Source organism: Astatotilapia calliptera, chromosome 3 (assembly GCF_964374335.1).
Source record: "Astatotilapia calliptera chromosome 3, fAstCal68.1, whole genome shotgun sequence".
NCBI classification, from domain to species: Eukaryota; Metazoa; Chordata; class Actinopteri; order Cichliformes; family Cichlidae; genus Astatotilapia; species Astatotilapia calliptera.
Genome location: NC_137424.1, coordinates 60424352 through 60437314, shown reverse-complemented (window position 1 = coordinate 60437314; position 12963 = coordinate 60424352). Strand labels below are relative to the sequence as shown.

The following is a 12963-nucleotide window of genomic DNA, read 5'->3' as shown; positions in this document are numbered from 1 at the left end:
AACCTTGGCCAAGGGATAACACAATAAAAATCAATAAAACACAAGATTAAAAGTCCAGTGGAATCCACCACAGCATAAAAGTCCCAGGGAGTTAAGAAATCCAGCGAAGTAAAAGGGAAACCCAGCGGAGTCCTCTCCTTCCTTTCCGCATTCGCGTCTTGATATGCTAGAGAAAGGGAGGAGCGGCAGTCACTATTCTTCCGGCAGTTTTTATTCAATAAAAGGGGATAAGTCAAAGACTTACCCCGGGTGGGCAGAGCTCTCAACTCCGCCCGCTGCTTCTTAAAAACTGCAAAGCCACACAGCCGTCCCGTGCCTTCCGCTGGTGCTGTCTCCGCTCTCCCCGCTGGTACTGTCACTCTCTGCACTGGTGCCCTGTGCGCTGGTACTGTCCGTTCTCTCCTAACGCCCAGCTCCACCAGCCCCTTCGGATTGCAGGCGCCGCCGCCGCCTGGCACCACTTACTCCTGGCCGTCATTCTAGCCTCTCGGTCGAACTCCTTCCTTTGGTCTGCCAGGCCCTCTTATTGGCCTCTCTGGGATCTCTCGCAGGTGTGATCAGTTTATTATCAGGTAGGGGCGGAGTCTTTCCAGGACAAGTCACCAAATAAATACCATTAAAACATGCAGTAAAACTCATAAAAATAAACCAGTGTACAATATTAAAATATTAAAAAGGTAAAACGCAGCAAAACATGCATAGTAGAAAAACTTAGATGACTTGTCCCTTTCCACCCCGTGACATCCCCCCACACTGAAAGATTAGCAGTCCCTGCTAAAAACCCAGCTTCCAGTCATGAAGCTTTCTTGGAGTCCGGTTCACGTCTTCTACCCCCAAGCAAAAATAAAAGCAAGTGCACCATTCAGTCCAAGGCCACAAACGAGCAATCACTCTCACGTCCTCGTAGCATAGCTACCCGGAAGCCATAAGGTCCTACACTGCACCCGGCTGCTACCGTGAGGATGCTTCCAGGGTCTCGTGCTTAATCCCAAGCACTGCTGCCTAGCAGCAAATCATTACCCCACCTCCCGCAAGCCTGCAGCTGACCTCCCATGACAACCTTGGTTGGACGTTCTTCATTCACTCTTGGTGTGGCCAACACTCATACTTGTGCACACTGTCCATACTCATTTGCTCAGGGGACATACGACCTAAAACACACATTATTGGGGGCACTAATATACACATGCATCATATATTTGCATTTCCCCTGACTAACCCAACTGCTCTGGCTCCATATCCTGTCGACAACGCCATTTATGTAACGGAGCGGAAAGGCTGATTTTATTTCCACGTTGTTTTTGTGTTTTTAAAAGGAAGGAGACCTTCCTAAAAACGGGCAGAGCAGTGGAGCCGCCAAGGGAAACACACAATTTAAACTGTAAGATTAAAAATATAATTTATTATATTTAAATAGTTAAAAATATAAGATAAATTAAAACAACCTTGGCCAAGGGATAACACAATAAAAAGCAATAAAACACAAGATTAAAAGTCCAGTGGAATCCACCACAGCATAAAAGTCCCAGGGAGTTAAGAAATCCAGCGAAGTAAAAGGGAAACCCAGCGGAGTCCTCTCCTTCCTTTCCGCATTCGCGTCTTGATATGCTAGAGAAAGGGAGGAGCGGCAGTCACTATTCTTCCGGCAGTTTTTATTCAATAAAAGGGGATAAGTCAAAGACTTACCCCGGGTGGGCAGAGCTCTCAACTCCGCCCGCCGCTTCTTAAAAACTGCAAAGCCACACAGCCGTCCCGTGCCTTCCGCTGGTGCTGTCTCCGCTCTCCCCGCTGGTACTGTCACTCTCTGCACTGGTGCCCTGTGCGCTGGTACTGTCCGTTCTCTCCTAACGCCCAGCTCCACCAGCCCCTTCGGATTGCAGGCGCCGCCGCCGCCTGGCACCACTTACTCCTGGCCGTCATTCTAGCCTCTCGGTCGAACTCCTTCCTTTGGTCTGCCAGGCCCTCTTATTGGCCTCTCTGGGATCTCTCGCAGGTGTGATCAGTTTATTATCAGGTAGGGGCGGAGTCTTTCCAGGACAAGTCACCAAATAAAACATGCAGTAAAACTCATAAAAATAAACCAGTGTACAATATTAAAATATTAAAAAGGTAAAACGCAGCAAAACATGCATAGTAGAAAAACTTAGATGACTTGTCCCTTTCCACCCCGTGACAGATCACCATTTTATTTGAGCGTTTTCAAATTTGAATGTCACATTTCAGTCAATCATTATGATCTCCTGTAGAGATCATAATGCTCTATAATAATTGTTGCATTCTTATTTCTGAAATGAAAAACCTTCTGTGTCCATAGGCAGTTCCTCTACAAGCTCCTCCATTGCACATTTTGATTGTGGTGTTCCTCAAGGCTCTGTCTCTGGCCACACGATATATGGACACAGCAATGACACCGAACTTGACATTCATAAACAGGCATGGCAGAGGAGGGAGACAAATAACATGAGACAAGACTAACTTCACAGGGACACACAAATCACAAGAAACTAGACCCAAAAGGACGGGGAAAATTTAACCAAATACTTTTTTTTTTTTGTGTGTGTGTGTGTCCCGTTTGGATCTTTAGCCATCAGAATTGTTGTCTTAAGGCCAAGAGAGATGCCAAGCGGATTTATTTTACCAAGTGGATCATCATCAAATCAAATCAAATCACTTTTTATTGTCACATCACATGTGACAATAAAAACTGGGTGTTTTTCATCATATGGAAGGTCAGCTGAAGAGAGCCGTCCACCTACTCTAAGCACTCCATCCTGATCGATAAAGGGGTTCAACCTCCACAGAGGACTTGCTTCGGAAATTTGTTTTCCTCTGTCCAACTGTCTCACTTCTTCCGTGAATACTAACTGTTGAACACTCCAGATCACTCTAAATTTTGCCTGTGTTTGTGGATTTTGAGGGACTTGTTTTGAAAGCCTGGACCTGTATCTTGCCACGCTGATGAGCTTCGCCATTCCATTTATCAGAGTTTTCCATGAGGAGAACCGTTCAAATCTCTGTGGACTGAGAGGTCTATCAGTAACCTTAGTTGTCAGGGTGCTGACTTCTGGGCGAATCTCTGCATCATGCTGTGGTTCAACAAGGTCAAACTTACTTAATGTCACTGATAGGGATACCTGTTGTTGGGCCTGCTTTAGGAACCAGTTAACCAGCTTGTTTTGTGCAGGAGACTTGCTGCAATTGGCCTTGTTGCGATGTCAGCTGGGTTGTTCTCTGTTGCAACATAATTCCACTGTGTGCATGTAGTGGACTTCCTAATTCTGGAGACTCTGTTGGACACATAGATATAAAACCTTCGCGAAGCATTATAGATGTAGCCTAGCACAATCTTGTTGTCTGTGTAATACCTTACGGCATGCAGCTCAAGGTCCATCTCCTGACAAATGAGCTCTGCCACCTCTACAGCAAGAACTGCAGCACACAGCTCCAATCGGGGGATGGTATGTGCAGGCTTGGGTGCTAGCTTGGATTTACCCATGACAAACCCGATGAAGCACTGTCCTTGTTTATCAATAGCTCGTATGTAGGCAACTGCTGCGATAGCCATTGACGAGGCATCTGAGAAGACACAAAGCTCTTGGTGCTGCATGGAGGACAGAGAAGACAGAATATAAGGCCTGGGTATGTGCAGAAGCTCTACCTCTGACAGGGAGTCTTTCCATGCATTCCATTGTCTTTCTTTGGCAGGTGGAAGAGGATCATCCCATTCACATGGTTCTGTGGTAAGTTCTCTGATGAGAGCTTTGCCTTGGACAGTGATGGGAGCAATAAAACCTAACGGGCCATACAAGCTGTTGACTGTAGAGAGTATGCCTCGCTTAGTGAAGGGTCTTTCTTCCTTGGAAACTTGGAAAGTGAAAGAATCTGATTCAAGACTCCAGCTCAGTCCAAGGCTACGCTGAACAGGAAGAGTATCTGTCCCTAGGTCTAGGTTTTTCAGGTCCTTGGCCAGATCATCAGCTGAAAATGCATCCATTACCTTGCTACTGTTTGAGGCAATTTTATATAGCCGTAAATTGGACTCAGCTAACATCTTCTGTGTTCTTTGAAGAAGACTGATGGCTTCTGTTTCTGTAGGGAGTGAAGTCAGACTGTCGTCGACATAAAAGTTTCTGGTAACAAACTCCCTTGCATCTTTGCCGTGCTCTGCCTCGCCGCTTGAGCTGCTTTTCTCAGCCCATAGATCGCCACAGCTGGTGAGGGGCTATTGCCAAACACATGCACTGTCATGCGGAACTCTGTCACATCTTTGGTGAGGTCATTTTCTCGGTACCAGAGAAAACGTAGGTAGTTCCGGTGATCTTCCCTTACAGTAAAGCAGTAGAACATCTGTTCCACATCTGCAGTTATTGCTATAAGCTCTTTTCGAAACCGCAGTAGCACTCCAACCAAAGTGTTGTTCAAGTCTGGACCACTTAAAAGGACATCATTCAATGACACCCCCTCGTGTTTGGCGCTTAAGTCAAAAACTACCCGTATTTGTCCAGGCTTTTGCGGATGGTATTCTCCAAACAATGGAAGATACCAGCACTCTTCCTCAGGCTTCAAAGCAGTTGCTAACTCTGCTTGCTGACTGTCAAACATCTTCTGCATGAACTTAACAAAGTGATCTCTCATGTCTGCCTTCCTGTCGAGACTCCGCTTGAGAGTATGCAGTCGTTTGAGAGCCTGCTGGCGGTTGTTTGGCAGTCGCTGCCTATGTGTTACAAAGGGTAGAGGCGCGACCCAACTATTAGAGTTGTCTTGGTACATCTCGCTTTGCATGATCTTGAGGAAACGTTCATCTTCCAGTGAAGGTCCGGGTCTCTCATCGTCTTCGCTCTTGATGAACACTGTATCACCGAGGTTGTCTGTTTTGACCCCTTGATAAGTATCCATGTGGCTTTGAGTAGTGCATCTCTGCTGGACTGCTAACAGCTTTTCCTTTGCATTCATACTGTTGAAGCACGGGCTGAGATATGATGGTCTCCCATTGAGCAGCACGTTAGTTTTATAGGTTCTCACCGCAGAGCTCGGCTTATGTGTGCGCCCCAAACAGACATCTCCTACGACTACCCAGCCAAGGTCGAGCCGTTGAGCAAATGGAGCATCTGCTGGTCCATTGTGTTGTTCTCTCACTTTATGCAAATTCAACACATCCCGTCCTAGGAGCAGAAGGATTTGTGCGTCTGAATTGATGGGAGGGATTTTGTGTGCAATGTCTTTCAAGTGAGGAAAATGTTGTGCAACTTCAGGAGAGGGTATCTCAGACCGGTCCTCTGGAATCATATCACATTCCAGCAATGGAGGTAGAGGTACCTTGGTGTTGCCATCAATCGACTCTATGATGAAGTGTTTGGCTCGCTTTCCACTCATTTCCATTATGCCGGAGCACGTCTGGAGTGTGTATGTCTCTGTGTTCCCGTCCACCTCGAAGATGTCAAAAAACATGGATTGTGCGAGAGAGCGGTTGCTCTGATCATCTAAGACTGCATATAGTTTGATTGCTTTCTCTCTCTTGCCAGAAGGATAAACCAGAGCTAGACAGATTTTGGCACAAGACCTGGGGCTATGCCAATCTCCACAGACTTCAGTGCACATGGCTTTAGCTGAGGTTGACACTGGCATGGCTTGAGGCTCCCCGCCATGCTTTCCTGTCTCTAGTGGCAGTCTGAAGTCGTGAGGGGGTGGGCCTGGATGCAAAGCCGAGATGTGCTTGTCGCTTTTACATTCCTTACAAGTCATTTTGGCTGTGCAGTTCTTTGCTAGATGTTTGGTGGATCCACAACATCTGAAGCATATGTTCTTCTCCTTTAGGTAAGCTTTTCTTTCTTCAAGAGACTTACTACGAAAACTGCGACATTTCCTAAGAGGGTGTGGTTTCCTATGGAGAGGACACTGCTTGTCTGGGTCATCCCACTTATCCAATTCACTTACCCCCAGTTCACATGACACATCTGTCTTTCTTACTGATATCTATGTTCTGTTGTACCTTATAGGTCTTTCAGTTTTCCCTACTCCTGTTGAGAGAAAAAAGAAGCTGGGATCATTCCTGATTCTCGCTTGTTCTCGTACAAACTGGGAAAAGACAGAGAAAGGTGGGAAGGCAACGTTGCGGTTTGTCTTGAACTTGGATGCACATGAAATCCACTTCTCTTGCAATGTGTGTGGTAGTTTCTCTACAATAGGATTGACACCACGTGCTGTGTCAAGGAAAGCAAGCCCAGATGAGTGCCCTTCTGCTTTGGCGAGTTCCAGTTCAAGTAAGAGTTCACCAAGTTCCCTCAGCCTGCTGTTGTCTTTGGCAGATATTTTTGCAAAGTCTTCCATTTTCTTAAAGAGGGCATGTTCAATCACCTCTGGAGCTCCATATGACTCCTCCAAGTGCTGCCAAACCATTTCAAGGCTTGCAGCAACATTATAAATTTGCGCAGCGCTGACTCTCCTTGCTTGCTCAGACGACTGTGGTCCTAACCATTTTATAAGGAGGTCAAGTTCCTCTGTAGGTGACAAGGACAAGTCCTTGATTACATTTAAGAAAGAGGATTTCCATGTCCGGTAGTTTTGGGGTTCGTCATCAAATTTTTGTATAGTAGTTGACACAAGCTCTCGTCTCATTAAATATTTTGCCACATCTGTTATAGCAGATGAGTTATTGTGGGTAGGTGGTATTGGCGTGAGTGGTTCAAACTGATGTGCTGGACTTGTGTATGTCCCATGATCGTGGTGATCACTGGGTGGATGTTGCTGTCTAAGCTCCTGATGTGTGAGGTCCTCCTCTTTCCACAAGGGTGCTTTGGGTAGAGCCACAGATGAGCTTGGATATCCTTTTTTAAGGTATGGTGATGACTGTGTGTTATCTTCAGCAGGAGTATTTTCTTGAATATTTTGCACATATGACTGACTGTCAATGTAATCTTGAACTCTTTGCTTACAGTCTGCAGGGATGACTGGGAGTTGCCCGCTTTTCTGGGAATTTTGTTCCTCCAGCTGAACAGCTGCCTCTAACGGTGTGTTCACACCGAACGCGATGGACGCGAATAAAACGCCCCAAACGCCCCTAATTTGACGCGTGTACATTCGCGTCTCAACGCGTGTCCAAGAAAAATCCATCGCGCGTCAAAATTTTGACGCGCGTCAAAATATGATATTTTGACGCGCGTCAAAATATCATATTTTGACGCGCGTGAACCGGAAATGTGGGAGGAATGTGGGAGGGAGTTGTGCCAGACCGGTATCTTTGCAAGATGGCAGCTATCGAGCTAGCGCTTGAAGAGAGAGTCTCCCTTCTCTATGTACTGTGGAGAGCAGAGCAGCAGCGTAAAAGACGTCCTCGCCGTACCTGGGTCCATCAGGTCCTCCAGAGGCATGAGCAGTTTGGTGAGTTTCACCACTTGCTCCAGGAGCTGCGCCTGGATGACGGCCGATTCCAGCGCTATCACCGTCATTCACTCGGCCAGTTTGAGGACCTGCTTTCCCTCGTCGGTCCCAGCATCGCCCGCCTAGACACCAACTACAGACGCTCAATCCCACCTGCAGAGCGCCTGTCCGTCTGCCTGAGGTTAGTAAAACTATTTAATACGGTAGTCCTTTATTGATACCTGTGCTAATATGCTAATCCATCCAGTTATACACTGCTAACATGGATGTGCTATGCTAACAGTGAATGCTGTCGGTGTTTACTGAAAGCAAACTGTGGTACAGAGACGACTCTTTATAATATTTCTAGTGATACTCAGAAGCTCTCATCAAGTCCCGATTTAATTCGATTTATGCTGTTATCAGTGTTTGCATGATAGCATGGCTGTGGTGTCACATCAATGTATGCGCTCGGTGTTTGCTGATATCAAACTGTAGCATTAGCACCACTGAGTTAACCTTTGTAGTGATACTCACTCCTTTTTATTTAGACCTGGTTTAATTCTGGGATAGTTGAATATTTGTATATAATCCCTGCAGCTGTCAGACTCTATAGCAGGGGTCACAGCCTTTATTAAAACAGAGTTAGATAAAACTGTGAACAGTTTGGTTCATCTCTAGTTACATGGTTCTATCTTGATAAGCTGTCTTATCACAGATTAATTTTTCAAAAATATTAATGATTTAAGCAAGGAAAGGGCTACATGTCAACACACAACTCTTTATTTCTATTAATGTCTTACTTCATTCCTACCTGATTGACATGTTTAGGAATTATGAGTGATTGGCTCACTGTAGTTGTGAAAGTTGCTACCAATCAAATTATGATATGTTAAAGTTAAAACAAAACACAACTGTTTTAGATATTATCTAATATACATTTTGTAATTATCCTTATAATTACAAAATGTTTTATGTAAGATTCATGTTTTGTGATTTATATCTGACATCACAAAAGTATTTTGGAATTTGAATAATGTATTTTGTAACTGCAGTACACATAATACTGATTTTGAACAATTTTGTCCAGGTTCCTTGTCACCAGGGACTCCTTCAGGACCATCGCGTTCAGTTTCAGAGTCGGTGTGTCCACGGTGAGCCAGATCACCCCCCAGGCAGCGACGTCCATCTGGGACTGTCTAGTGGACGACTTCATGGCTGTGCCTTCACCTGGAGACTGGCGGTCCATCACAGAGGGATTCCAGGAGCGCTGGAACTTTCCTCTGTGCTGTGCAGCTCTGGATGGGAAGCACGTCCAGACAAAGGCACCCCATATATCATATAGGAGACACACACATTGATATACACTAAATATTTATTTCATTTCTTTTTTGTGGTGCCCAAATTGATGCACCTGCTTGATTTTGTTTAAACAATTATTGCACACTTTCTGTAAATCCAGTAAACTTCTTTTCACTTCTCAAATATCACTGTGTGTGTCTCCTGTATGATATATTTAACTGACATTTTTTATTGTAACAACCAACGATTTATACAGGAAAATAATGTCTATTAACAAGGTTGCCCAAACTTCTGCATCCCACTGTATCAGTATATTTTGTCATTAGTATAATATGAAATAAATTCTACATGTGTCAAGTTGTGTGCCAACATTTGCTGTGTAGTAGAACTGAGACATTAGTCATTATAAAAATTTATTTGAAATAATATTAAAAGTCTCAAACAGAAAAACATTAAACATAAATATATAAAATATAAGAATTTACAGAGAGACAGGAATAAAAAGGACCAGCTGCTCTCCAGAGCAGGAACAAGGCTGAGGAGGAAATGCTCCATTGGAGACTGGTGTGGACTCTTCAGGGACTCCAGGATGGCCAGCTCCACCGCCGATGGACCGTCCTGGGACCCGTCCCTCATCTGCCTCGGAGCCGTCCTCCTCTGTGGGCCTGTAAAACAGCACAAAACACAAAGAAATGAGAAGGCTGCTACTAGATTTTAATTTCAACATTGAAAAAAAAAAAAAAACAATAACAGGATATAATCAGATTGGTTGTAGATATTTAGTAAAGGTGATCACAAGGGAATCCCACCGACTAAAAAGGTATCAGTGCTTGCTGTACATATCTGTGGGTGCAGCAGCAGGAGCTCAGGGACTGGGTATGCTCTGCTGCAGAATCAGTTCGTTCTATCAATACAGTATTAAATGTTAACAGGTTGGATATAATAATCGTAGAGTAGACAGTGGTCCCTCATTTATTGCAGGGGTTCTCAGAATAACTAGCCCCTGGCCACGCACTTTATACACTGTTTTCCCCACACACATGAACATTGGTCACAGTTCTCACAATTGATTCTCAAAGTGCAAACCTTTGTAGATTGCAAAACGTAAAAGTATTATTATGCCGCGGTTTGTCTTCATCTGCCCGCCACTTTCGTGCGCCTTTTTCCCTCATGGTGCAGGTGTCTATTTCCGAATGAGGCTCATAGTTATGGGTGTTTTTGTGCTGTTTTTTCTATTGGACGCGATGGTTATCAAAACCAAACGTGATAAATTTGGCAAGCGCAGGAGATTTGTCAATCAGGCTGCAGAATGCAATGCTGTACTGTGCAATAAAAAATCAGCGAAAAAGCAAAGCAGTGACGGATGAACAGCGGGACCACTGTGTGCTGTTTATTAATAAACAATAAAATATATTCCTAAATGACAACATGCATAAAAGCAGAAGGGTATTTGTACGTCAGTGGGAAAATAGCGGTGGCTTGCTAGCTTTTGTGCGGCTTCCCCGGGTCAGTGAAAACTTTCAAAAGAGAAATGAATGAACTTACCAGGTTGCCCGATCTCTTCACATATCTTCCTCCAAGCTCGGTCCTTTTTATTCCTGTCTCGGTACTGAAAGCAGCTGGTGTTGTACAGCTCCGAGTTGTTTGCTACCGCATTGATTAGCCTTCCCCTCCATTGAAGTATGAAAGGCTTTGGCTGGATCTGCCCCTTTGACCTAGGTAACAGCCACGTCACCAGGCTCCTGATTGGTTGTCGCGGCGCGATTTGACGCTGGAGTTCAGATTTTTCCAACTCGAGCGGTAGACGCGAAACGCGCGTATGCACAAAATGCAACACAAAAACTCACGCGCGTGGTTTTATTCGCGAGTCAAACGCGCCAGACGCGCTGCACTGACGCGCGTTTCACGCGTTTTGGCGTTTTCGCGACGCAAATCTGCTTCCGAATTTTCGCGGGACCCGCAATCGCGCGTCATCGCGCCTTTCCATTGACTTTACATGTAAACCTGACGCTCTATTCGCGTCCATCGCGTTCGGTGTGAACACACCGTAAGACCTGCGCTTCAGCTGATGCAGCAGCAGCCATTTTCTTCACCTGTAGAATATGCAGCTGTGCTTGGATTTGAGCTTGTTGTTTCATAGCTTCCGCTTCTTGTTCCGCATAAGCCAACTGCGCTTGTGCAGCCTCTGCTTTGGCACGTGTCCTGAGCGCTGCAACGCTTGCTGTTGACCTGTTGGAAAGTTTTGAGCTGGAACAATATGATCTTGTCTCCAGAGATCCAAGTGTCTCTACCTGCTGGGCTTGGTTAGCTGATGGCTCAGACATTGTGAATACAGTAGCCGCCTTGAATGGTGAAATCTGCTGAATTGTATGCCTTTTTACTGTTCTGTCCTCACTAGATGTGGGCGTGATTTAGCTTATCCAGTTTGACAGACAGTGAACAGAATGAGAAGAAGAGAATGCTTTGAACTGAGATTCTTCTTTACTTCGATCTGCATCTCCAGTTTACAGGCCATGTTACTGAGGCTTCTTATACATGGTATCCTTTATCCATTTTCATTACTCTCCTTTCTCTTTTCATTTTGTAAAACTAAATAAACACAAAACAGATAATTACCTTCTCATTCACTAAACATACATAATGTACTAATTGAAACTTAGTTTTCATGATAACCAGCAAAAACATAAATCTTAAGTTTGCCTAAATTAAACATAAACATCACCTTCAGTTAACTAGCATTATTGATCATAGCAAGTTAGCAAACACATGCTAATATACAGTCGCTAGCACACAAGTAGCTTTACAAATGAGTAATGACCACACAGCTGAAATAGTAACTCAGTATATGCACATTACACATGCATCACAAATCAGATAGTTAAGGTTATAGTATGTAATGAAAACTTACAGGCATGCGTGGGCAAAGGTTTCACCTCCACTGAGCACTTGTAGCAAACTAGCTGGGCATAACAACTTCTCAAGTACCAACTGTGGCCACAAGAGGGTGCCAAATCATATAAACAAAAGCATATTACCACAATAAAGTTATACCAACACATTCAGATTTCTGTATATTTTTGATAATGATATCCTGTTCATAACCTGTACATAACTTACACACTCACTACAGCCTATACATACTTATTGTTATATCATATTCATAACCTACCTTCATACCATTCATACATACATTCATACATTGCAACATACCCATAATAGACCCATATTTTGTACCTTCATTCCTATAATAGACCCATTTCTGTAATATATCTATATCATGGCTAAAGCTCTTTTTGGATGGATGCAAACTGCATTTTGTTGTCTGTACTTGTGACATGTGCAGTGACAATAAAGTAGAATTCTATTCTATTCTAATGCTTAATAGATTGATATTATTCTAAAGTGTTGTCCAAATGTATTATTTACTCTGCGGTGGACTATGAATGTAATAGAACTGAAGATGTATCACAAAACAGACAAATTTATTACAATGCTAATAGTTTTAATTTGCATGCAGAAATGACCTGCAGCTCAATATACAATATAAAGCTTTGCAGAAAGCTTTCCTTTTTTTATCAGGCAGAATTTTAAAGAGAAAACCCAGTTCCAATTTATTGCATGTGATGCTTGATTGCTTGCATCATAGCAAAAATGCAGACATACAGAGAAATAAACAGTAATGAAGACATTGTGCTTCTTACTAATGAGTCACAGAATTATTGCAGGATCATATGATAAGGTTTCCAGTTTCACAGTCCATGGTATCTAAGCATTCTCTCTTTTCTTCTGCAAAAAAACAAACAAAACAAACCCAAAACACAACAAAACTGCAATAGTTAGTCTCAGTCTGTGCCACTCAAAGCTCATGTATAATCAGAATCTCCATAATAATGAAACACATTTACAACAGAGGTGAAAGCGTTTAGCGAGAAAGTCTGAGTATAGTTTTTCAGTACTAACTGAGAAAATGTGTTTTTCTACATCTACATCACCTGACATACTCATGTGAGTGAAGTTGCCCCCCCACCTTCTTCAAATCCAACAAAAGTGGTATCAAACGTTTGTGCTAGGTTTGTGCTGGTTTGTGCTGCAAAAAAATTTGTTTGTGCATTTTAAAGATATTAATAAAATAATGTCTTGATGCGTGCTTAATCATCCAGGGAAGTCAATCCCAAAAGGTTGATTCTGTTCATTTGGACATTTTCACTAATCCAAGTGACTTCTTCAGTCTCAGCTGACTGCAGGTTTCCCCTTCTTACATGTTTTTACATTACATGTTTCTTACATGTTCTAACATGTTTTTAC

The 12963-nt window shown here is 43.6% G+C and overlaps 1 protein-coding gene and 1 long non-coding RNA gene across 2 annotated transcripts; one reads left to right on the top strand and one right to left on the bottom strand.

The window, feature by feature from the left end:
• Window positions 1–7182: 7182 nt before the first annotated feature.
• On the top strand, window positions 7183–9015 carry LOC145425580 (uncharacterized). Its single transcript, XM_080298746.1, has 2 exons — window positions 7183–7558; window positions 8447–9015. Exons 1-2 carry the CDS (start codon window positions 7206–7208, stop codon window positions 8715–8717), a joined length of 624 nt encoding a protein of 207 aa, XP_080154872.1. The 5' UTR covers window positions 7183–7205; the 3' UTR covers window positions 8718–9015.
• A 39-nt stretch (window positions 9016–9054) lies between these two features.
• Window positions 9055–11319, bottom strand: LOC145425582 (uncharacterized). The gene is made up of 2 exons (XR_013906304.1): window positions 10204–11319; window positions 9055–9323 (listed from the first exon to the last, which is right to left on the bottom strand). It is a non-coding gene; the product is annotated as an uncharacterized LOC145425582 (long non-coding RNA).
• Between the last annotated feature and the right edge of the window lie 1644 nt (window positions 11320–12963).

Bases quoted from the DNA above. Each gene is read 5' to 3' on its own strand.
- LOC145425580 (XM_080298746.1), top strand. From the start codon at position 7,206: ATGTGGGAGGGAGTTGTGCCAGACCGGTATCTTTGCAAGATGGCAGCT. The intron at 7,559-8,446 runs GTTAGTAAAACT...AATTTTGTCCAG, and splicing joins CGCCTGTCCGTCTGCCTGAG to GTTCCTTGTCACCAGGGACT.